General features: G+C 34.1%; 2 protein-coding genes across 2 annotated transcripts in view; one reads left to right on the top strand and one right to left on the bottom strand.

Moving 5' to 3' along the window:
* LOC106102077 (sodium/potassium/calcium exchanger Nckx30C) overlaps nucleotides 1-23716 on the bottom strand; it is a 56282-nt gene extending 32566 nt beyond the window's left edge. The window contains exon 1 of the mRNA XM_013281484.1: nucleotides 23036-23716. Within this exon, the coding sequence (XP_013136938.1) occupies nucleotides 23036-23716 (681 nt within the window). The remainder of the gene's footprint in view (nucleotides 1-23035) is intronic.
* LOC106102616 lies at nucleotides 14761-16327 on the top strand. The gene is made up of 2 exons (XM_013282156.1): nucleotides 14761-14822; nucleotides 14926-16327. Exons 1-2 carry the CDS (start codon nucleotides 14813-14815, stop codon nucleotides 16173-16175), a joined length of 1260 nt encoding a protein of 419 aa, XP_013137610.1. The 5' UTR covers nucleotides 14761-14812; the 3' UTR covers nucleotides 16176-16327.
* Nucleotides 23717-25564: the final 1848 nt, after the last annotated feature.

Genomic DNA, 25564 nt, shown 5'->3' with positions numbered 1-25564 from the left:
GATTCAAGTAATATTATTGCAAAATGCATGGATATATTATGATATATGTTATATGAGACACAATATAATGGTTTCTATATTCCTTTTAAATCTCTGTTAAATAAATTCTATAATCTAAGTTTTCATGCAACAAGACTGAAGTTTTATACTAATTTTATCAACATTACATAAAATTACTGCAATTTCAATGTATAATAAATATCTGTATTAACATAAAGACAATTTATTTAACATGACAAACGTGCAAGCGGCCTGAATTCGCAGAAATATCGAAGCAACCGCTAACCATATACATCCGCAATTGCAGATGTGTTGCCCCTTCCTATGCATCCCCTCCACCGTCAATTCCATTTCCTTTTACTTATAAGAGGAAGAAAAAGTAAGTAAATAAAATTAAGAGGTTTAGGCTAAGCGCCATCTGCGCTCGGCCACCTCAAGTCCGGTGAATCTGTAAATGCCTCTTCAGGGCAAACAGTGACAACTCAGTCACAAAAAAAAGTAAAAAATACTTTTTAAACCACTACCAAAAGTAAAGAGGTTCTTAATTACTTTGATATTTCATATGTATGTTTGTATACAGATTACACAAATATTTACGTTCCAATTTATGCATTTTTTGAGGTCCCATTAAAGATTAAGAATCTCTATTGAAAATAACCGCAGAAGACTTTGAATAATATCTCAGACTAAAATCGATACTGCCTTTTAAATTAGGATAGATGTAAATACGTACATCCCAATGGAAACTTGACTAGCTGTTCCCTTGTGGCTTCATACGCATGATATTACAAAAACATTATTTCATTGTTTATATTTGTGAAATGTCAAAATGTCAAATGCATAACAACGTAGCTTGATGCTAGCAGCTTGTAGTATGGTCCCTTTCCCACATGAAGGTTTTTTTTTCAAGTAAGTTTAATGCTTAAAAATATTAACCCAAAGCGAGTCGTTAGTGTAGGGCTTTGTTATATAAAGAATTGTTCTAAAATTTGTTGTACGGAAGTAGTGTTTGTTTACGCTTTATTAGTATAGATTATTTTAGTAATTCTTTTCTTTTCTCTGAAAGAATTACATTACGAATGCGACAAGCGTTGTCATTTACACCTTCGTCACGTCGTGTAGTTAATAAGCTTCAGGTAAACCGGGTCAATCCTTGTCATCCCAGGGATTAAGTAAAAATAGACAAGTGTCTTAAAATGTTATCGTTGGATTGTGAACTTTATCAGAGTATAATCTTATTAGACACTAGCTGTCGCGACTTCGTCCGCGTAAAATTAATAAAAACGTAATTAGTAAAAATATACCCTAAGTTACTAAGTGATAACGTAGCTTTTTAATGGTGCAAGAATTTTTGAAATCAGCCAAGTAGTTTTTGAGTTATTTCAATACATACAAAAATACAAATATTTCCTCTTTGTATTATTAGTGTAGACATAACATAAAGTGTTATTATTTATAACTTATAAGAACTGATAATATAATTGTCAAACGGGACAAATAGATTTTTTCGTATATAGTTAAACCATACTTTAAATTTGATATACGGGATAATGTAATAATTCCAATATTTTTTAATAAAATACAAATTTAACAGTCTTTTAAAATAACAATATTCGTCCTAAAACATAACCTATAAAATATCTTTCATTCTTTTACACCTAAAGTGAGCTAAAAGAGTACATGAGTGTGAAAGTCGTAATATTCCGTTCATTTTTCATTTAAATCCCAAAGGGATGCTTCAAAGGTTAACCCTCAATGTGCCACTTCTTGTTTAGCTTTTATTTATCTATTTCTAACTAATATCATAAAGCGTAAACACACACTTCTTTGCCTAAGATGTCAGCAGTTACAGCATATTTTTAAATATTTTTTTTTATAAAATGCCCTACACCTACGTCACGCTATAGGCTATATATTTTCACGCTATTAAACTTAGGGGGTAAATTTTGGATAAAAGCCCTAATGTGGGAAAGAGCCCATAAGTTGCTGCCAACATCAAGGAAGCAAGATTGCCAAGGTTTGTCATGTTTCTGACATTTGAAATCGACACATGTAAACAATAAAATAATTTTATGCTGATGAAACCGCATGGGAACAGCTAGTATTAAAATAACTCAAAAACTACTAAACCGATTTCAAAAATTCTTTCACCATTAGAAAGGTACATTATCGCTGAGTAACATAGAAGAGAGTAACGTGTTTTTAAATTTCACGTAGACGAAGTAACAAGCAATAGCTAAACATTAATATAGTCTTTTTTCCAGTAGTTTTATTATCAAGGACAGCATATTATCACGGCACAATACGTAGCCTAGTTTTAAAACTAGAAGTCTAGATGCATTTGGTACCTAACTTTCACTTGAAGTATTTTATTACATCTAAAGTTTTGCAACGTGTCTCTAATGTTGAACTTCTTGTGAACTTTAAGCGTTTACATTGAATAAATTAATTTTAAGTTACATAGCTACCCATAGACTTAGGCTAGATCATAGACTGGCAACACCCATGGGTAGTAAATCATTTAGATTATATAAAAACAAAGGATTTTTCCTTCAGTACCCTATTAAGATTCTTTCCTTGATCGTACGTAGAAATATAATTTGATCTGTCAATGAATTTCGTAAACAAATTCCCGCTTGATTTCGTATAAATCAGAATCGGTTTAATAAAAGTCAATGCGACTTTCCAAATACAATGTGGATGTAAAAGCGAAAGAGAAGTGTTCCAATAAAAAGCGACAGTGGCGTCATCTCTTCCTATTTTATGTCAGCCTGGTACATCGGTTTTCGATTTCGGAAATAACTTTGTGAAAGGTCTTAAATGTAACAAAAACATTTTTACCCACATACTATATGTTGATTTAGCATGATGTTTTACTAGTTGTCGCTCGTGACTTTACCCGCGAGGAATTAAAAATAAATAGTAAAAATATAGCCTATGTTACTCAGTGATAACGTAGCTTCTTAATCGGTAGTAGTGTTTGAGTTATACAAACAAAAATCCAGAAACACAAAATTACAAATCTTTCCTCTTTATAATATTGAAAAGACTCAGCTCAACCGATACTGGTTGAGATCCAGTTTGAATTTATCCAAGAGATTTAAAAAAAAGAATTAAAACCTTGTCTGTTTTCTACCACTTTATGTTCTACATCTATCCGAGACTTCAGCGAGATTTGTAAAGCTGTTTTCGGTGTTACTTTCTGACAAACTTTCGCAATTATAATATTAGTTACATTAGGCTAATTTTTTCTGTTTTGAAAATCTTACTAATCTCATATTGAATATTGAATGCGAAAGTTTCGATAGATAGATGGATGGATGTTTGTAAGAGTTTGTAGCCTAAACGGCTGAACGGATCTTGATGAAATTAGGCATAAATGTAGAGGATATTCGGGAACACATAGGCACACTTTTTTTTTTAATTTCACGCAGACGGAGTCGCGGGCTAAAGCTAGTTCATTCATAAATGCAGTAGTTATTGTACTAAAGCTACTATGTCGTTAGTTGTGTTTTATGTATCGAAGTACAGTAGAACCTCGATAACTCAAACCTCTATAACTTCAAAAAATATGTTCCCCTCCCCTCAAAGCCCAAAATCTCTATAACATAGACCCTTAATAACTTTAACCCTCTATAACTTAAAATATTTTGTGTTTCCCTTGGACTTTAACTTATCGAGGTTCTACTGTATATTAATAAATCTTTTTCAGTAATGTTGGCTTTAAAATATAGCAGTTATCTACTATTTGGTTGAGAAATACATTTGGGACATTGCCAGTCGCATGGAGCCAAGAATGAACTGTTAAACTACTTCGAAATCAGATCTCGATAAGAATTTCAGAAACTTTGATAACAATAAAGTCTATATAGCTTTTACAAACATATTTTTATTATGAACTATAGTAATACGGTAGTAAAGCTGACTCAGAGTTGAAAAGGGTATTTTAACGTAAACAAAGTCGCTTTAAGCACTCCTTGACATAAACTAGGGCCTTCTTTTGCTTAGCACATTAGGGGGAACGTTTGATTCGTAGACCTGTGGCTCTCGTCTGTCCAAAACCCTGAACGGTTTACCTACACCCTACCCTTATGCACTAGTAAATAATTGCCTTGGTTAATGTTTGTAATGTTACTTCATGAGCAAACTTTATTAAAGAAACTAAGGTACACCATTTTCTTTTAAGTTTCTTAGATAATAACACAAAAGATAAATTTTATTGTTCAAGATAAAATAAAAACTAAATACCATTCCAGAGATTTGTACGATCATCTTAGTAGCGACGTGATGTCATGTAAAATGTAATCTTATATGACCATTTTTAAGGTTCCCTTTGCATTATCCGGGATTTTCGTTGGCCTACAACCGGCACGAGTGTGATTTCGCCGTGAAACTTTTGCTCGGTCGAAAGCTCGAAATGGGTCGCCGCGAGCTTTTTAGGGTTACGCTCGGAAATACAACGGGGTCAAGTGACAGTAAGTCGGGGGAACCCCCCTCAGAGGGGAGTGAAAAATAAATTTATTTTCACAGCTGCTCGAAAAATTGTTCTCATAAACATGCCACTAATTTATTCTTGTGTTTTGTTGGAATTCCCTTTTTTTTGTTGTTGTTTTCATTTTTTGTGTCGAGGTTAAAGTTGAGTCGGATTAAATGTGAGTAATGGAAATCTGAATTATTATATAGAATAGTATTTTATTTAACTATCATTAAGTTTTTAGTTTTTACATTACTGGGATTAAAATCGTGCTTCATATTTCTTTATTACTAACTAGATGTTGCTTGCGATTTCGTCCGGGTGAAATTAAAAAATAATAAAAAATATAACCTATGTTACTTAGTGATAACGTATCTTTTTAATGGTGAGAGAAATTTTAAAATCGGCCTAGTAGTTTTTGAGTTACTAATACATAAAAAAACACAATTTTTTCCTCTTTATAATATTAATATAGATAGTATAAATGCGAAAATTTGGATGGATGAATATTAGTACATATTTCTAAAACGGCTTAATAGATCTCGATATTTGGCATAGACATAGTCTGGACCAACACGTAGTCTTTATAATACTTTTGTATACCGCGCGGAGGAAGTCTTTTTGTCTAGATAATTACAGTCTGACTAAAAATATAGAATGAAGTCAATGTTAAAGAAATGCGCAAAACATTCATAATAAATGTCACTAAAGGTTACCAGTATTAAAAAATTCAATGAGATAGTTAAAAACCGCATAAAGTTAAAGGTCAGAACATCTTCATGCAGATGAAGTTGAACATTTGTGTTAATTTATACGGAACCAAAAAGTATTCATTGAGTGTCGCGTTTGACCGCACATTTCAGATTCAGGGGCGGCCACGGAGTCACGTTAGTGGGTCGCGTAGGAAATGTAAATTACCTTAATGTCGGATGAGTATAATTTCTACGATTTGAATTTTAAGTTGTAAACACCTCTGCATTTATCAAAGCATTTGTGACACTCCCCGTTGATGTTTATAATTCCTTTTGAATTTTGCAAGCTCCCGCCCCAGACTCCGTTCAGCAGTTTACCCTACAAACTCTAACAAGCATCCATCCACCCAGCTAAACTTCCGCATTTATAGTATTACTAGCTTTAACCCGCGACTCCGTCCGCGGATAATTAAAAAAAGTAGCCTTTGTGTTCATCGAGATCTGTTCAGCCGTTTGAGCTATAAACTTTAATAAACATCCATCCATCCATCTAAACTTTCGCATTTATAACATTACTAAGACTAAGATAGGTAGATTTATCTCGCCAAATAAATACTAAGGTGTCTCTTTAGTAGAAGAAATGTACATCATCAGCTCACTATGCGTATCCACTGAGGGGCACGGTGCCTGGTTATTATTACTATTTTTTTTATTGGAAAATATTAGTAGATTACTGATATTTCTAAATTATTACTAATATTTTTAAAATTTACTAATAGTTCCTTTAACTATTTTAACTAAGCTCTCGGCTTGTGCTAGGATATGGTTCTCGATTGGTAAGGAGCCTAGCTATTGTTACTAATATATTAATACTTTCTATGATAAAAAGTCATAAACTTACGACACGCTTTAGGGTATATATTTTCACGATATTAAACTTAGGGGATAAAAAATTAAAAAAAAACACCTACATGTGGGAAAAGGACCGTAAACTACAAGCTGCCAACATCAAGGAAGAAAGATTGCCATAGTTTGTCATCATTTCATGCAATTTTGACATTTGCAATTGATAATTTGACAAATGTAAACAATAAAATAAAGTTATTTTATAACTTCTTGCGGATGAAACCGCACGGAAGCAGTAAGTATTCAATACAGATATAACTTTCCGGCCTGTCGTAAGAAATGAAACTAGAAGGAAAGGGGAGCGCAGGGGAGGGGACATAGAATGTAGGTTAGTGGTGAATGAACGAGTTTATTGCTGTCAAAGCGGTTCACGAGAACGCTGAAATGCCACTCAACATCTTGACATTTTATTTCTTATGTTATACGTGAAGTATTTTATAAATCTTTTTTATAATAAACATGTAAATCAAGAGAACATGTAATAAAAAGCTCTCGCACTTAGACTCCGTCCGCATTATATTAAATAAAAATAAATTAGTTAAGTAACCTATGTGTTTTTCCAGACTATCCTCTATATCGATGCCAATTCATTGAGATCCTTTTAGCAGTTTAGGCTACAAACTCTAACAAACCTCCATCCATCTAAACTTTCACATTTATAATATAAGTGAGATAGTAAGATTATTTATTATTTCTATAACATAAAATAAAATTATTACATATTCAGTCTTTAACTTTTACATAAAGTTAGATAAGCTTTATGGCTCTTCTATCTAAGTTGGTTTAATTTTTCGTTGTTTTTCATAATTTCGTAACATTTAAATTTGTTACTTTTTTAATACTGACACAACAAGTAATGTTTTGTTTCTCTTCAACGCTTGATAACTAACATGAATTTATCGACTATATAAAAATTAATTGTTTTAACTTTCGTGAGACAATATTTTAAGAGAAAATTGTCAGAGATACAAAGTACATAATACTATCTTACTAATATTATAAATGCGAAAATGTAGATGGATGGATGTTTGTTAAAGTTTGTAGCCTAAACGGCTGAACGGGTCTTGATGAAATTTCGCATAGATGTAGAGCATAGTATGGAAGAACACATATGCTACTTATTATTCCACGCGGACGGAGTCGCGGGTGAAAGCTAGTATGAAATAAAAGACTTCTAGAACATATCTAACTAATTAAAATGAACCTGAAGAACCTACGCTTCATAGACAATGAAATAAATTGAAAGGAAACTTGTGTAATTAATCACGTAGAACGTTTAATGTAAGTCTTTGTGAGGCCCATGTCGTTTGAAATATGTGAGTCCGTTTATCACGGTCATTTGCAGCTGTGCGGACAGAATTACTGAGGATTTCGCTTTTAATACTCGTAGTATCTCAGACTAGAAGGAATAGATCAGGGGTGGCGAACTTGACTTCACACATATCTTTTTTCTTCGCCGATCTGTGCAGGCACCACGATGTTTTCTTTCACCGTATAACGTCAGGTAAATTATGTATATTTGAAAATTCGAAAATTACATTGGTATATGCCGGGATTCGAAGTCAAGAGCTGAAGATTACAAGTCAAGTGATTTAGATCGATGGATGGATGTTACTGCGTATCTAACAGCTCAACGGATTTCGCTGAAATTTTGGCATAGATGTAGAGCATGGAAAATCACAATGGTCGCTAGTTATTTTAAATAAAGTGCCCGCTTCATACTTTGAAATAACTCAGATAAAAATAAATCAATATTGTTTACTGGGTTCGGACGTCTTTCGGTACATTTTAAAATCCGAATAAGAACAACTGACATGAAATTGTTTTTCTCTTACTTTACAAATTGTCTTTTGTTTTTCTTTGCATTTTAGACACAATGGATGCGAGACATAAAGAATGAATTACTTTAAGCTCTGTCGCTTTCGTTTTAGTGAATTCGTTTCACTTAAAATAGAATTTTATTTTACAAATACTGACTTTGCTAGTTTATCACACGAAGTGACGATGTAGGAATACTGAATACGGTTGTTAACGTTTTATTTTTATAATGAAAACACGATTAAATTTGTAGCAGAAAGTTTAGCATTGGTGACTTCATTAACTTGTATTACATCTGAACAGCGCCTCTATCGGTCGTTACGTACACCGTAAACAGTGGTAGTGCCAGCTTTAACATCTTAGCACAAATGAGCCGGCACGCCCGGTGTAATACCACGACCACACAGAAGACAGGCGTCAAATGGAAGCAATTCCGTGTTTCGTCTGGTGAGTGTGGTGCCGGAGGCCTAATTTTAGTCCCTTTCTCTTTACCACCCTTTTCTTATAAAAAGAGGATGTTTTGACAGTGGAGGAGATGCATAGGAAGGGGAAATATCCCCTTTATGCGAGTCTCCTCCGCCGTCGGATAAGGGTAGGCAACGCATCTGCAATTGCGGATGTCTATGGGCAGCGGTTGCTTAGCCATTTTGGCGGATTCAGGTGGCCGCTTGCTCGTTTGCCACCTTATGTTATAAAAAAAAATACAATAAAGTGCTATTCCTGTTATACTTTGTGCGTTAAAAACTTACACAATTTAAAATATAAAAATCTGTTTCTATAATCGAATTCATTTGTAAAGCGGTATTGTTTCTTGCAGTGTTAGAAAGAGATCATTAACAGATACATTGTGACCTAGTTCTTTGTAACGCGCGTGATCGATGGTTTCCCGCCTCGTTTATGAGAATAGTAATGGCCTTTTAAAAAGAGAAAACAAACAGACCAGCTATAAATATAACAAAGAGTATTTATAAGAACTTTTGTAACTGGCCACGATAGGCGATAAAAAAGTAAATGTAAATTTGAAAAAGGAATCGGCGAAAGATCTTAATTTTTCAGAGTGACATTTGTTTTCTAATTTTAGAGTATTTCAAAAATAGAATCTAAAATGTCTATGTTTAGATTTTTGTTTCGTTTTATTTTTGAATATCTTATGTAACTAGTTTACAATAACACAGCTATCTTCACGGCAACATTTTCAAGGTCTTACTATTTTGAACTGCGCAGTTGGCTCTATTTTAGGCCTAATTATTGAAGCACGAAGAAATAGGCGTTATTTTACACAGGCTAATAAACGTGCCAAGTCTTGTTCGAGAATGTTTAGCACAATTTTCCCGTTGTCAGATGAGATTCCCTTTGCGAGAATTAATTCGACTAATGGCATTTCGTAGTTGGCGGTTTCGTCTTTTAATTAGCTAATTACGTTCCTACTTTTAATCTTTTTTCATTACTAGAATGAGCTAGGAATTTAAAAAAATGCGCGTATTGAAGCAAGAAGAGAGGACGTAATCAATCATACTAATATTATAAATGTGAAAGTTTAGATGGATGGATGTTTGTTAGAGTTTGTAGCCTGAACGGCTGAACGGATTTCGATCAAATTTGGCGTAGATGTAGAGGATAGTCTGTAAAACTCTGTAAAACTGTAAAACTACTCACTTTTTTTTTTAATTCCACGCGGTCGGAGTCGCGGTGGAAAACTAGTTATTAGAATAAACAAGAATAAAATATTACTCAGAATCACAGATCACATCAGATCACATGCAACTTCAAGTGTGATATCAATAAATGGATTTCTGTAATTAATTTTAACTAACGTAATTTCGTTTACTAACAAATAGCTCGTCTACCGATCTATTTGTGTACAATGCCGGGAGGAATATGCGCACTGAATTGTCCGAATTCGAAGCCGGCATAACAATCCAGTCAATTATGATTCATGGCGTTTAAGCACAAACAACGTTAAATTGCACAACGAACCTATCGATACGGTATCGGAACATATGTCCAGTATTATTTAGTAGGGGTGTGCGAATGTCGTTTGAATCATATCAAATCGAATGTTAATATCTAAAGTAATGGTACACCCCTATTTTTTAATAAATAAATATGCAACTGCGATATTTCTTTTTGTTAACTGTCTTTTGTTTTGATAAATGCGCATTACATCACGTAGTCATGTCTACGGTTCGTAGCAGGTGCTACGAAACATCCGCAGTAGAGACAGGTTGTGTTTGAAGTTTGATTTCGTATAACTTCTAAGTTGTTGTATTTTGAATTTACATATAGAAAATATATTCATGAAAATCTAAATTATATGACAAAATCGTTGCTAACTAGTACAATTAGGAAGTTTATTCATTAAATAAGTGTTAATCTTTACTTGATATCAAATGACTCATATAACGATATTTTTATATTTCATACTATCTGTTGCAATCGATTTCGCCCGCGCGAAATAAATAAAATATAGCCTATGTTACTCATTGACAAACTAGCTTTTTTATGGTGAAAGAGTTTTTGAAATCGGCTCCGCAGTTTTTGAGTTATTTCAATACATACAAAAATCTAAACTAAACTAGCGCGTACCATCCTTCGACCACATCTTCACCTTGGTCTTGGTGGGATAGTGGTCAAGCGCTGGTTTTTTGCAATTAAAAAAAAAAAATCTATAAATATTATATAAATCTGGATTATTTAATAATTCAAGAGGCAAATTAAACCAGTATTTAAAAAAAGTAAGAAAAACTAATATATCATAGTTAAATTGAAATCTAAAAAAAAAACATTGTTGTTTTGTAACAAGATTTGAACATTGTATGAAAATGTTCGTATAATTCTGAATCCAGTTTAATGTAACAGTATAGTTTCATCGGCTTTGATTTACAGTCACGCGATCCCGGTTATCTAGTCCGTTCATTTCCTGCTCCGTTATGGAGGCACGATTAAAATACGTGACAAACTATATTCTGCCTAGTTTTGACAGCCTTTCTATAAAAAATAATATCTCAGTTAGATGAACTAGGTAGTAAAGGCTGTGGCCCTTTTCAACCGACTTAAAAACGAGGTTTTCAATCTCTAATCTCTGTTTTCGGATGTAAATATTAACTTCTATTCTTGGCCGACACTGATACCGAAATAATAATATTTGTGCAAAATAAGGTTTCCAAAATAACTTCATGAATTAGTTTTGCTAACTTTTGTCCATATTCAAATATGTTTTATGGCGATGTAGCAATAAAAATATACTTATATTTTACTACGTTATAAATATGAAAGTTTCGATGGTTGGATGTTTGCTAGAGTTTGTAGCCTAAACGGTCGAATGGATGTCGATAAAATTTGTGGATAGCATAGACGTAGATGATAGTCTGGAAGAACATGTAGGCTACAGCCCTTTTTTAATTCCACGCAGACAGAGTTGCGAGCGAAATCTAGTACGCTATTAAAGGTGGAGGCCAATTTTATCACAAGACACACATTATTTTGAATTCCATTAAAAAAACAACGATAAACAATTGAATAAATTACCAATCAATATCTATGAAGACATATTATGCTGTTAAACTATTAACTAAATTTCTATTGTAATTTTTACTTTAACACCTTTGGATAGAGTTGAAAATCCTTTGTGTATAGTTCAGCGCAATTCGGATGTGCATAATCAGACAGGGAATTCGGTGCAACTGGCATTACATTGAGTGCCAACTCTAGATTATTGTGCTATTATGGACAATTATAATACGAGCTCCCACTTGCGAGCTTATCTTAATTGCTGCACGGCTGGGACATGTTATCTAACGGTATATTATATGTATAAACTAATAAATAAAACACCAATAACCCAATAGTTAAGGGGACTACAAATTTTGGCCATGGCTTCAAATCCCGTCATGTCCAAGCTTCAAGCTTGTCTGGTATGGTTTATAGTATAAGGCGACAAACGAGAAAGGGGCCATTGGAATTCGCTAAAATAGCAGCTCCAAGAAATATTATAAAAAAAAAGAATAAATTTGAGTAATCAATGTGTTCTTCCATACTATCCTCTACATCTATGCCAAATTTCGTTGATATCCTTTCTTCTACAAACTCTAACATCCATCCATCTAGATTTTCACATTATAATATTAGTTAAATTAAAAAAAATCCACCGATATTAAAAAACCTTTTTAAGTTTTATTCTTTTTTAAATTTTAATAAACGTGCTTACATTTTTACCTTTTGTTGTTTTCTCTAAAAAGTTGCGATGCTCTTGTTAGACGAACTCGTTAAAAATTTTATACAACTTAAATAGGACAATTTCTTACATTTGTCTGCTTTTATTTAGTTTTCCGTTTTTAATACTATCACAAACTTTCGATTTGACTTGTGAAAAAAACGTACAATAAAAAAGACAACAACATATTAAAATAAACTTTTTAAACCGTGCAAAAATAATTCTTTTATGAAAAAAAGATTATGGAACAGTTTCAAAAAGCGACAATGCTAAAGCGAGCATACATGCTAATTAAGTACTTAAGTAAACAATTTAACTGAAGGCCAAATCCCGCTTGCAACAACCTCCGCTGGGTTTTCCTCTGAGAGCCTTTTACTTGGCTTAATATTAACATTTTGTATTATGCTAAAGATTTTTATACGTTAAAATTCTCACTATTATGTCATAAACGATTCTCAACTCATAACTTTATGATCGCCTTATTTAAACAGGATGATACTTAAGTTAAACTTGGTAATAATGTTTTTAACAATTCGGTGTTTTATTATTTTCATACTAGCTTTCGACCACGACTCCGTCCAAATTGTAAAAAAAATCCAAGTAGCCTATGTGTTCTTCCAGACTATACTCTACATCTATGCCAAATTTCATCGAGATCCGTTCAGCAGTTTAGGCTACAAACTCTAACAAACATCCATCTATCCATCTAAACTTTCGCATGTTTAATATTAGTAAGATAAGTTACAAGAAAAAACAAGCAAGTGGCCATTTAAAGTAAATGAAATAGCGAAGCGACCGCTGCCCATAGTCATCCGCAATTGTAAATGCTTTGCCTTCCAAATCTACTACTTAAAAATAAAATCTTGTTAGTTTATAAAATCTAATCGTTCATTTGTTTCGGTAGTTTTAGGAAAACAATAGAAAAAAAGCACAACATACCGTTTTAATTAAAAACGAAAATTTAAAAACTTAAGTGATCATCAATTTGAGGGCATCAGTAATCTTCTAACTTCTTCCAAAATGTTATGGGTAACGTTAACTTCTCTATTTAACGAATTCATGGGGCCTACCATGAAAAGTGCGACAAAACATTCGTGACATCATAAACGTTCAGTACAGCAAAAGTACTGATACTGTCACTTTTCGTACTAGACACCCATTTTGCTATTATAACAAAGCGTTTACTGTAAAAATCATCAAAAACGATTTGCTTAATGATTCAACAGAAATGAACAGTGTTATCCAGATAACGGACATTTCGGGAACAATCTCGGATCGCGTGCTTGAACGTAATAAATCAACTGGCTGAATATCATTGTGTTAAGAATGATTCAGATTCCTTCGTAATGATTAATCATTTGTTACTTCATTTTAATATGCGATGGTATTACTCAAATATAACTAAATAAATACCTCGAAAAATACCTGTTTTTGGTACGGGGGAGGGGGAATTAAGAAAAATACCATGTCTTTTTATAAAACAGGATTATGTGATATGTCTACTCACTAAGAACCTCGTTGAATTTGAGGATCTCCAATGAAACGCACCGGTACCCTCAGCATCAGTGCAATAAAGCAAGGCTTTTGCTCGGTCCCCGGGAAAATACCTAAGCATTTGTACAAAATAGTAAAATCAGTTGAGAAAAGAGGTTCTCAAACTTTTTGAATTTGGAAAACTTTAACGTAAATTATTCAAATGGAATTTTTAATAAACATTTTTTACATGTTTGTTCACGTACACAAGAGGGGCGCCTTTTTTCTTGGTATCGGGAGGGGCAATCTTCAAAAAGAAACATTTCCTTCTGGAAGGGAAGACAGGGTTATGTGACGTTTGTACCCACTAAAACTCTCTCGGTGGGAGCAATAGAAGAGGGTTCCGGGATCTACAAAAAAAGCGTACCTAGCAGTGAGTATTCGGTGTTCGAACATATATAACATTTTCGAGGACACCAAAGGGTCTGTCTAGACTACTTTAGGAAGAACTGGGTTACCAGTTAAAATGGCTAAGTAATAATTAAAAACATTTTTTTCTGTCTTACGAATAACTTCGACGTTACCAAAGAGTATTGATATATTTTCTTACTAATGTAACTTTGAAACTCATTTCTCATAACATCGGGAATAATTTGTAACATGAGACGGCGCGAAATATTGACTGTCACCTGTGGGAACGGTAATAGTCCCGTGTGACGTCACACCTCATTGCTCACTGTCACATTTTCCCCTCAAAATGAATGGTAGGATTCACATAGCTATTTGTACTTAAATTCTTCTAGTTACTTTTGTAGGTAATTTAACTTTAAGCGTAGAATTTCATGCCATACAAATGTATTTTTATGCAACAAAAAATTAAACCTTCAAAAAACAGTATTATTCTAATAGTTATATCAAGATATAGTATTAAAGTGAGTACTAACCGACGCCAAACATTCATGCAGTCCGTACGTAGTGTTATAAAGTAACCAGCGAGCAACGAGCCGCTCGATGCGTAACTTGTAACATTACACAGCGTAACACCATTCAATACGCACCTAGGAACAGTTAATTTTATATTTTATAACCTACTTGGTTGTTATATAACAAAGTAAGCCATATTTTTCTGAAAACTAAATTGACTGTCACAATGACATATAATTTACAAAATAAATAAATAAAACGAGCTGTCTTTGGGACAAACTTTAAGTTGAAATAAATTATTTTTCTATCATTATGGCTTATGGTAAGAATAATTTAATATTAAACAAATCTATAGCTCATAATAATTTCTTCTATGTCTTTGAAAACTCGTCGTAAGAGATTTGCAATTAAAATTTATTTCACAGAACCAATTCCTGATGAAATCGGAGATATAAATTTGGATAATTATTATCTAGACCATCAAACGTATAATAAATCTGTATTCGTTCATAAGAAATTCTTACCAAAGAATAAATTTCATAGAAAAGCATATTATGATCATGAAATTAATAAGAATTACGCTAAACCTGATATGCAAGAGAAAAGTCAACAATTTGACGTTGGATGTGATATCCAAAAAGAATCTAACGAAAAGAGAAAAATCAGAAATAATTTACACGACGAGATTATTTTAGCACAAACAGTAAAGTTTGCTAAAGATTTAGCGCCGAAAATAATACCTCCAAGTAGAGAGTTCTCTCCCACACCAGTTGTGTACACTATAAAAACATCTAAAAAACGTGGAAAGAAGATTTCAAAATGTTCCAGTCCACGAGAAAATGATTCAATGCCTAATGTACATAAATCTAAAGATACTAGATATTCTAAAAAAGATAAGATCTGTATTTCAAAGGAAGATGTAAGTCAAAGTACTCAGGATAATACATCAGAGGATTTACAAACAAATCAAAGTTCCTCGCTCTCCCTTTCAGAAGTATTTGAAAACAAATTGAATAAAACTACAAGGACTCATAGAAAACGTAAACAAGAATTTGAATCTAAAATGAATATATCCAATACTGTAGAAGGCATAGCAACAGCTATAGATAGTACAAATAAAATAAAAATTCACATAATGAACGAAGAAGAAAGGAATGTATTTTACGAAAGTATAAGAGATCCGATTGTGAATACAGTTAAAGAATATTTAAATGAAATTAAAAATCCATCTGGGATAGCTGCGGAAATTCAAATTATATCGCAGACACTGGCATCTAATATGGAAAAATTAGATTACGCAATAAACACACTACAAAACATTGAAAGAAAAATAACTGATTATGGTGATAAAAAGACGAGAGTTATTATGTCACCTAAACCGATTTCCTCTAAAGCGTCGAGATTAGAAGAACTGGCTGAAGATATGCCTGATGTTAGAGAAGTATATGATGAGGATTATGAAGCCGCTTGTAGGAAAACAATGGTTACTAGAAGTGCAGTTGTAGCAATGAGCCCAAAGGAATATAGAGCTAATAGAATTCCTGATAATTACGATCATGGAGAAACGGGACCTGTGCAGGTAAATGTAACATACAGTCAGTTGGAAACCAAACAAGAACGCCCTAATAGAATTCCAGCCAGATTTTGTTGGACAGATGGAAACAGAAATAATTAGAAGAAAGAAGAAGAAAGAATTTCATAAGTTTGGTTTTATCTTTTGTAGCATTCTAATCGTAGATTTACTAGATTTTTCTGTTAGTTTTATATTATTCGTTGTAATGTTATTTCATCTAGATATAAACGTTGAAAATGTAATAAATAATCGATATTTTATCGTTTTACCAACGTTATGAAAACATTTTAGTACTAGCTTTCGCCCACGTCTCCGTCTGCGCGGAATTACAAAAATGCAAGTAGTCTATATGTTCTTCCAGACTATCCTCTATATCTATGCCAAATTGCATCGAAATACGTTCAGCCGTTTAGGCTACAAACTCTAATCTGTAATAACATCCATCTGTGTAATAACATCCATCTGTTCATCTTAACTTTCGCATTTATAATATTAGTAAGATAACCCCACAGGTCTGGAAACTCTAGCGAAATCTTTTATTATTTTAACGAAGGAACACTAAATTTTAATTGATAAATTTTATTTTGACCGACTTCATATTAAAAGAAAATCGTAACTAATAATGTTAATTACATTACAGTTATAATTATGCGTGCTACCGTGGTATTCCAAACCTATATAATATTAAAACAACAGTTGGACATGCGCTGGATTTTGTTACACATTATCGTGATTTTGTTACACACAGAACGTGTATGTTGAAATATGATTTCTGGTCTGTCGCAACGTGTTACTGATAAGCTTGTTTTCATTCCGTGAACATTATGTATGTAGTAATATTATAAAGAGGAATGATTTGTAATTTTGTATGTATTGAAATAACTTAAAAACTACTGGGTCGATTACAAAAATTCTTTCACCAACAAAAAGCTACGTTGACAGTAACATATGTACAATATATAAATGAAAGCTTATGCTTCGTTCATATGACGCGCTTGTTGATATTCCATAGTTTTTTACCGTTTTTTGTGTCACATTTCCATACATTTTTTAATGGCCTATGACATAGCTATATTCTTGTACATAAAATATACATACTACGATTTCAAGCATTTATATTATATTTAATAATTTAATTTGTGTGCGATGTGGAGAGTCGAAGAATAAAATTGTATTAAGAGAATCTTTGTATACGTGTGCGTACAGCTTTATTGAAGGCAAAAGCAAATGCAAGAATAGTATAACAAAAATAAAAATTTTAAAAATCATATTTACAAAGATATTGAAAAGAAATCATGCAAAATATAGTGTACTGTAAAAACTGTTGAATCAATGTGAGATATTTGTTTGAAAGCTGTTTGATAGTTGCAGAGTAGCTATAGTATAGAGAAATCGATAGAAAATAGATCGAAATGTTGCTAAGAATAAGGCAATAACTCACCAAGGTTTGGGCGGCTGCCTGGTGCTGGAAAAACAGGCCTCAGTCAGTAATGACAGAAATAAAGAAAAGTATCGCGTCAAAGGAAAATGTAGTGGAAAGATAGTGTAATGTGTGTGTTAGTACATATTCAACCTTATTCATCTTGACATAAAGTTAAAATTTCAATAAAAATATCAAATATAGATTGTTAATTGAGAATTTTCAAATCTAAACTTAAGGCTTCTTATTGTATTTGATTTTAATTTATCTCATAAAAAAATAAGAACAGTTAAGCAACAAAATGCTTTCCGAATACTGTCATAAAATATCACTTAACATTTGAACTAATTTAAAAGAAATAAAAGCAAACAAAAACAAACGACAATTAAAGTAAACTTAACCCATTTGAGCAATCTAGAAGCGCTATTTGCCGTAATACGGTTCATAAAATAGAAATTATGTGCCGTTGATATTGTAGACGGGTTGCGCTACCGAAGTCATACACCCATTATTAAGTTAAGATCTTGGATTTGATCCAAACTGCAATGTACAGTCAGCTTCATATGTATTTACCAATATATGGACAATTATATATTTTAACAGTGGTAGAGCCCGCTTTAACATCTTCGCACGAATAGGTCGGCTCGCCCGGTGTAATACCACGACTACACAGAAAACAGGCGTGTAGTGGAAGCAATTCCGCGTTTCGTCGGATGAGTGTGGTGCTGGAGGCCTAATTTTAGTCCCTTTCCCTTTCTACCCTTTTCTTAAGAGGAAAGGATGGAAAGGAAAAGTGAATTTGACGATGGAGGAGACGCATAGGAAGAGGGAATATCCTCTTTATGTGCGTCTACTCCTCCGTCAATTAAGGGTAGGCAGCGCGTCTGCAATTGCGGATATTTATGGGCAGCGGTCGCTTTCCATTTCAGTGGATTCAGGTGGCCGCTTGCTTGTTTGCCATCTTATATTATAAAAAAAATACAATATCGTCATATACAATCGTTATGTCCGTATGCTTCCGACCATGAATACACGTTACAGACCAATATATGAAATTGAAGGCTTGTGCATATTTCTATAGTTCTGTAAATGTATACATATTTATTAAGCTGACTGTACTATGTGCTTCAGACGACGTCTATTTGCACACTGTTCGCTAACGTACGAGAGAATAGACCTGTCATCTTACTCGATGTAGGAGAGAAAATAGTAAAAGATCTTTTGACGAAGAATAATTTATTGATTTGCTATATAAGTAAGTTTTTTACTGTTTGTTTATTCTTATTTCTGATTAGTTATGAATTATAGCTTTCGCCCGCGACTCCTTCCGCGTGGAAGAAACAAAAGTCGAGATCTATTCAGCAGTGTAGGCAACAAACTAATATCTATCCATTTAAACTTTCGCATATATAAATTTAGATAGATATCGTATCTTTAGAACTTTAACCAGAACCTATTACTCCTATTTTTTTTCGATTATCTTTCCATACAATTAAATAAGCCATACATTCAGGAACTGTTTTCTTTTAGTGTTAAAATTGCTTGAAGAATATTTTCTGAGATAGAAACTGTATAACTCAAAGTGAAATAAAAAAATATGTTTAACTTTTTAAATCCGTTTTAATCTTAATTTTTAGATGTTTCTTTTATTAATGTAGCGGTTTGCGGTAATAAAGAATTCTTTTGTTAAAATATCTTATCTATAAATATCATTCTTAAAAAGAAAAATGTATACTCAGCAATAATACTTTGTCCCGACACCGAACAAAGCCTTTTGTTTCGCTTTGTCTTATAGGCTTTACATTTTCACCAACTAAAATGTTAGAAAACCGAGCAAATTGTTATTAACTATTATATTAATGAACTTGTGAAATGTATAATCGAAAAATTATTATATCTTTTTAATATTATTAATGCGAAAGTTTAGATGGATGGATGTTTGTTACAGTTTGTTGCCTAAACGGCTTAACGGATCTCAACGAAATTTGGTATAGACGTATAGGATAGTCTGGAAGAACACATAGAATACTTGTTTTTATTTTTTTTTTCCGCGCGGACAGACTCGCGGGCGAAAACTAGTTAATTAATAAAAGCTTCTAAGCCACTATACTTTCATGATAAGTATTGTACCGTATGTACAGCTTCATAAATGTGACATTTACAAATCTTTAAAAAACTTAAATTCATTCGGTTAAAAATATATTTATTCTTATATAATTAGTGAGAACTAGTAGTCGTATGCGTACATATGCATACTTTTTTAAACCAAAGTCGTATAGAAATTTCTAAAAGAGAACGTAGCTGACTGTACAAACCATGTTCATTGGTCGTCGAATTCTGTTGGCTTAGATGCTTTCAGAGGCCATCATTTCAAAGCCGATGAGTAAAAGGATTTCAGAGTTATTTTATGGTCGGGCTTACAAACTCTTTGGAATGAATTTTGCTCAGAGTTGACTGTGACTTTTTTGCGATTTAAACTAACTTTTTTTTGAGTCTGGAATAAACTTAGACGAAATATGTTTTTAAACATCGTTATAGTCGTTTCTCTGTTTTGTTTCTTTTAATTCAAGGGGGTAAATGAGTGACGGGAACACCAAGGTGATCAACGACGCCTATGGACATCCGCAACACCAGAGGAAGTACAGATGCGTTGCAGTCCTTCGAGGAAATGGTACACTCGCTTCTTGAAGGAACTTAAGTCATCCTTTTTACAATTTTAATCGTATTTTTATTGAGGTAGTGTGAAATAAATTAATACACGCGCTGTAATATCTCGTAATGCAAACAAAGGCAATGAAACACGTATTTAAAATGTCATAAAAACCCGTATATTTAATCTAAAGCACTGTCAACACTTAAACATGTTTAACTGCTGTTTTACGCTCGTACGTTGCGTAATAGAGAATTTATTACAAGCCATTAAAAGCTTTAATACAGGTGCCATTAGGTCTCAATTAAAACGTAAAACATACGGCTGAGATTTGTATTATTTATGACTGATGTTAAAACGTACGTTTGTAACACTGATGGGTATGCTTTGAATTATGGTAACAACGTTTTGATAGATGTCGCGAGTTATACGTTGTTTTCTTTTTTATGTACATTTAGCTTTACTTTATTAAGTTTATTTTAACAAATATTACAAAGTAGAAATAAGGTTACATATTGATAGACGATACAATTCTACAAAACATTCCTTCTCATTGAAAACAAAGTACACATTACAACAGAGCCTGTAATCGGCTCTAGCGGTACACGCCCACAAAGTAGACAGGCGCCAATCATCTGATGTGCGTGTCGTAGACCTAAGTGGATTTAAAGGAGGGGATACATTTTTAATCTTTATTAGGAGGAAGGGGATTTTTAACTTTAAAAAGTCATGCCAATCCCATAGTGCAACTGTTAGTAATTAGGAAACGAGCTGGCATAATTGTACAGCCGATATCAATGTCGGGTTGAGCTTCAACTCCTGGAAAAGTAGCTCACGCTACTTACATAGGGATGGAAATATCCTAGTACTGAGCGTCTCTTTTCCGTAGTTTAAAGTAAGTTAACGAATCTACAATTGCAGATATCTATATGGAACTGTCGCTTTACTTTTTCTGAAGATGCAGATGGCCACTCGCTTTCCATCTTATGAAATAAAAAAACACGTTTTAAATATAAAAGTGGTTTGGATACAGAACACTTTTCTCTGATTATTTTAGGTATACTGTAGGTATAACAAATACAATTAATAGCTTGTAATCAGCAGAGTGGGAACTAAAGCACGGAAGATGTATCGCAGTCTGAAACTGGATTAAGTGACTTTCAGCTTAGATTAATTGTATCCATGAAATGCAGGCGGTACATTGACAAATCGTGGAAATGTTCCACCGTATACAAGCTTGTATATAACAGTGAATAACGTATATATTATAATATATCTATATGTATATATTACTAGCTTTCGCCTGCGAATCCATTCGCGTGGATTTAAAAAAAACAAATATGAGTAGCCTATGTGTCCTTTCAGAGGATCCTCTTTATCTATACTAAATTTCATTGTAATCCAATCAGCTGTTTAGGCTACAAACTCTAACAAACATCCATCCATCTAAACTTTCGCATTTATAATATTAGTATGATTCTTTTAACTGCCATGTAGTAAAAATGTAACCACATAGGCGTCGAAATGTATTAAGTTAAAAATAATTACTTGAACACTTTAAATTTAATTTTTCTTAACGTAGAATAGTTTAGTTAAGTTATTTAACTTAAGTACCTAGTTAACTTGACTTTGTAACCTCCTTGTATTTAGTAGGTCGCGAATATTACATAACGACCAGTTTTATGACTTGGCCCTAAGCAATATAAAAGCTCTTTCGAGTTACCTTTATCTAAAAATGATACTTTATGTCATAAAATATTGGTTAAAGTACATAATTGCATCAATATAATAATCTCTAAAGGCTTAAAAGCCTTAATTTTTGCTAATCATGAATGACTAGAAATAATTTGCAGTCGGTTACAAAATTATCAATTTATGAAAAAATTCAACAACCTAAATTGAAAAAACTCTAAACGTAAAGAATAGCTCAGGTACCTTGAAACAACTTGTAATAAACAATTCAAGAATTTTTAGTGTAGTTGTTTTCAACGGTAAATTGCGTAGAGCGAGCGTAGCGACTATGTAGACCGTAGCACGCTCGTAGATGCTGCTACAGAAACTGTAGCACGCGCAACACTAACGATTGTTTGCGGCTTCACTTAACTAACTTTTAAAGCACGTTTTGTTTTAAAGAAACAAAACTCTGTTTTAAACTATAGTTTTTTTAACATAAGTGGTTAACTTTAACAAGTTCCGTTTTCAAATGTTTTTGTTCTCTTTTCCGTTTGTTTTTTAAGTTAGCAATTATTTCAAACTTAAGGCTTAGAGTAGATTTCTTGTATTATTAAACCCAACCTAATTTACCAGTCTCCTCTCGTAAACAGGCGAATTCTAATCGGTACTATAAAACTAGCTGTTATCGGTGAGATCAAAGGGAACGCACGTGATCGAGGCACGCCAGCGTTACGTAAGGCAGGGTGAATGCAGTCACCATAACAACGCGAGTCAAACAGGACACCTCGCCGCTCGCCGCTCGCCTCTCGCTGCTCCTCTACTCATTATAAACAAGTTTACGCTACAATCAAAACAACATCCATCATACTATGCCGCGGACATCATAAGAAGGATTCATTTCCAGATTTACCGATTGATTACATCAATATCTACGTCAGCGTAACCAATTGTTAGCATATTTGTATTACTAATATAAATATGATGAATAGATCATTGATTTTGATATATTGTTCTACTTTCACTATTTATGTTAAACTACAAGTAGATGTATCAAGCAGTCGTTTACACCAAAACATTCTAAAAGACATTCCTAATTTGACGTGGATTTGGGACTGTGAACTTGGTTTAACAGAACATTGACACTTATTGTGATCTTTGAGATGTTAGACCAAATTGACATCAAGGGCAAGGGGCATGCAGGTGTGCGGGCGAGCTTACCGTAGGCATGAGCTGGTCAGTACTGCGGACTCTCGTCACCTTGTTCTTGTAGATGAGTTTCTTGAGCGCGCGCTCGACGGGCTGGTTCCACCGCATGAACATCACGTACGCGCCGTACAGCGAGAATAACACCAGCGCCTCCTGCCAGTATATCATGCTGTCACGGAAACAGTATATCAACACTAGCAGGCTGATCGAGTAGAAGGTACAGTCCCGGAACAGGGGCCACCAGGTGAGGGAGAGAGTTGTGCGCGAGAAGAGCGCGCAAGCACCGATCACGAACAATATGTTGAAGACGGCGGAGCCGACGATCGTCCCGATGCCGACATCATCGAACGACACGAACACGCCGATGATGGAAGTGAAGAGTTCGGGTGCGGAGCCACCGGCCGCCATGAAAGTGGCACCGGCCACATCGTCGCGGATGGCCAGCCGCTCGATGATAACGTCCAGCGCCGGCACGAAGAACTCATCGCAGACGATCGCCAGCGCTACGAACATGTATCCCATGCCGAGCACGTGCAGCAGTACCGCGCCTGACCGCCGCTGCTCTTCCGTGAAGATGTCCGCGGGGAAAAGAGGCACCTTCTCCTCTTCCGGTAGGAAGGTGGTGAAGTTGGTGGCGTTGGGCTCGCCGGCCCGCGCCGCCGCTAGCAGCGCGAGCAGCAGCGCGCCACCCATGCCGCGCTCCCGGGGGCTGCCGCCACACTGCCGCCGCGACGCGCGCTCGCCTCCGCCGCTACACCACTAGCTGCGATTGCGAGCGATTAATCGAGCCGATATTATTGAATCGAATATTTGCTAGTCTCATAATTTACTTTTAGGTTAATGCAAGTGAAAAATTGTAGATTTGTAGTAAGGTCCTTGATCAAAACTGCATTCGAATGTTCCTTACGTGTACATTCCTCGTAAGAAAATGTAACTTTCACTTCTACGATAAGATTTCAATCAGGATCTATTTCTGAACTTGTTTTGTATAAAGATTAACATTTGTATGTCCTCAATACTCCCCCAAACCTCTAGTCAAAATTTGAAGAAACTTTGCAAGGGTATTCTTAGTCAACGTAAATAGTGCATATTGAAATCGATTAATGTTTGTCGTATTCGATACATCGAGAATACCTATGGCAATCCCTAGTAGCGTCACTCCCCCGGTTGCGGGGAGCCGGGGAGCGTTCGATAGCGTCGCACTGCGTCGCCCCGCCTCACTCCGCCCCGGCCGTCGGGACACACAGCTGCTATAGATGCGCTCTCCAACTTCAAGCCTCGGGTAAAGACATCGCATGCAGCGAACGCGGTACAACCTTAAGATACAAATGCATAATCTGGTACATACTGTGTATGAGAACTTAATGTCATCAAAGAGTGTTACATAATTACAATTTTCTTGCTTATATTCTTTATGTAAATAAATGTTTTAGTTTCATGTTACTTTTTAGGTTATATTTTATTTTTCTGACTGAGAATAAGAAAATTATCGTAATCATTGCAAGCCATGAATAAAATGATGTTTTATTTTTTATAAATTGCTATCAATTTATTTATTTCAACATGTAACAGAAATGATAAAACATCGAGACCGCAACTTCGGTGACATATCTACGTACCGGAACAGCGACAGATGCAAATAATTGATGCTGCATGGCGAATGGAATTATTTATTGAACCACACAACTGTAAATATAAAAATATTAATGCTTAATTTAAAAAAAATAGTAAAAAACTAAAGAATGCGGACTTAAAATCAGAGTCGTGGATTTAAACTCTGCCATTCGACTATTGTGAATTTTTAATTAGTGAAGTTATTGATAACTTTTTAAACTCATTTATGCATTTTATCAGCATCGTTCAGGCTAAATTAAAAATAATTAAAAATATAACACAGTTATCTACTTAGACGTAATTACAACCGATTCTTCCCGCAATCCGTTGCCTCGACGTCTGCCAACTATTGAATGCAGGAGAGCTCCTTAATGTAGGGGGAGGTGGGGGGCGGCCTACTTGCTTAATTAAATTCACATTAATGTTCATATGATTCGTTCTGTTAAATTTTTAGGTTACCTTAGCGTTGTTTTAAAGATAACTTAAAAATAAATTAATATATGAAGTCTTTTTAGATGCGTTTTTAATCCTTTGTTTAATGCTTGGAATACGACGGAATACGTCATATTATTTAGACATTGTGTGAAATACCCAATTAATCACTTTGACCATAGCACATAAATTGCTTCCTTTAGTATTTAAGTAGTCGCTAATAACGTACTTTTCTCATATTGAACTAACACTTAACAAATCGTCAGTTAGTTAATTAGTTATTAAATAAGTAACGTGTTATAAATTGTATTTCTACTTTACTTCAGTTAAATTTGATATATTATTATTTTATCGTATCTCGTAACGCTGTCATAGAGTCTACACCTGCCGCTTATGTAAGATGGCACGCCGCACATTGGGCTGAATCAAGTTGCTCCATAGACAACTTTATCTGATGTTTGAAATGTCTCTTTTTTTTGCTTAAATGTGCTTTGT

This window comes from Papilio polytes, unplaced genomic scaffold (assembly GCF_000836215.1).
Source record: "Papilio polytes unplaced genomic scaffold, Ppol_1.0 DF823923.1, whole genome shotgun sequence".
Lineage (NCBI taxonomy): Eukaryota > Metazoa > Arthropoda > Insecta > Lepidoptera > Papilionidae > Papilio > Papilio polytes.
The sequence above is the reverse complement of the archived record's forward strand: the minus strand, read 5'-3'. Positions and strand labels throughout refer to the sequence as shown.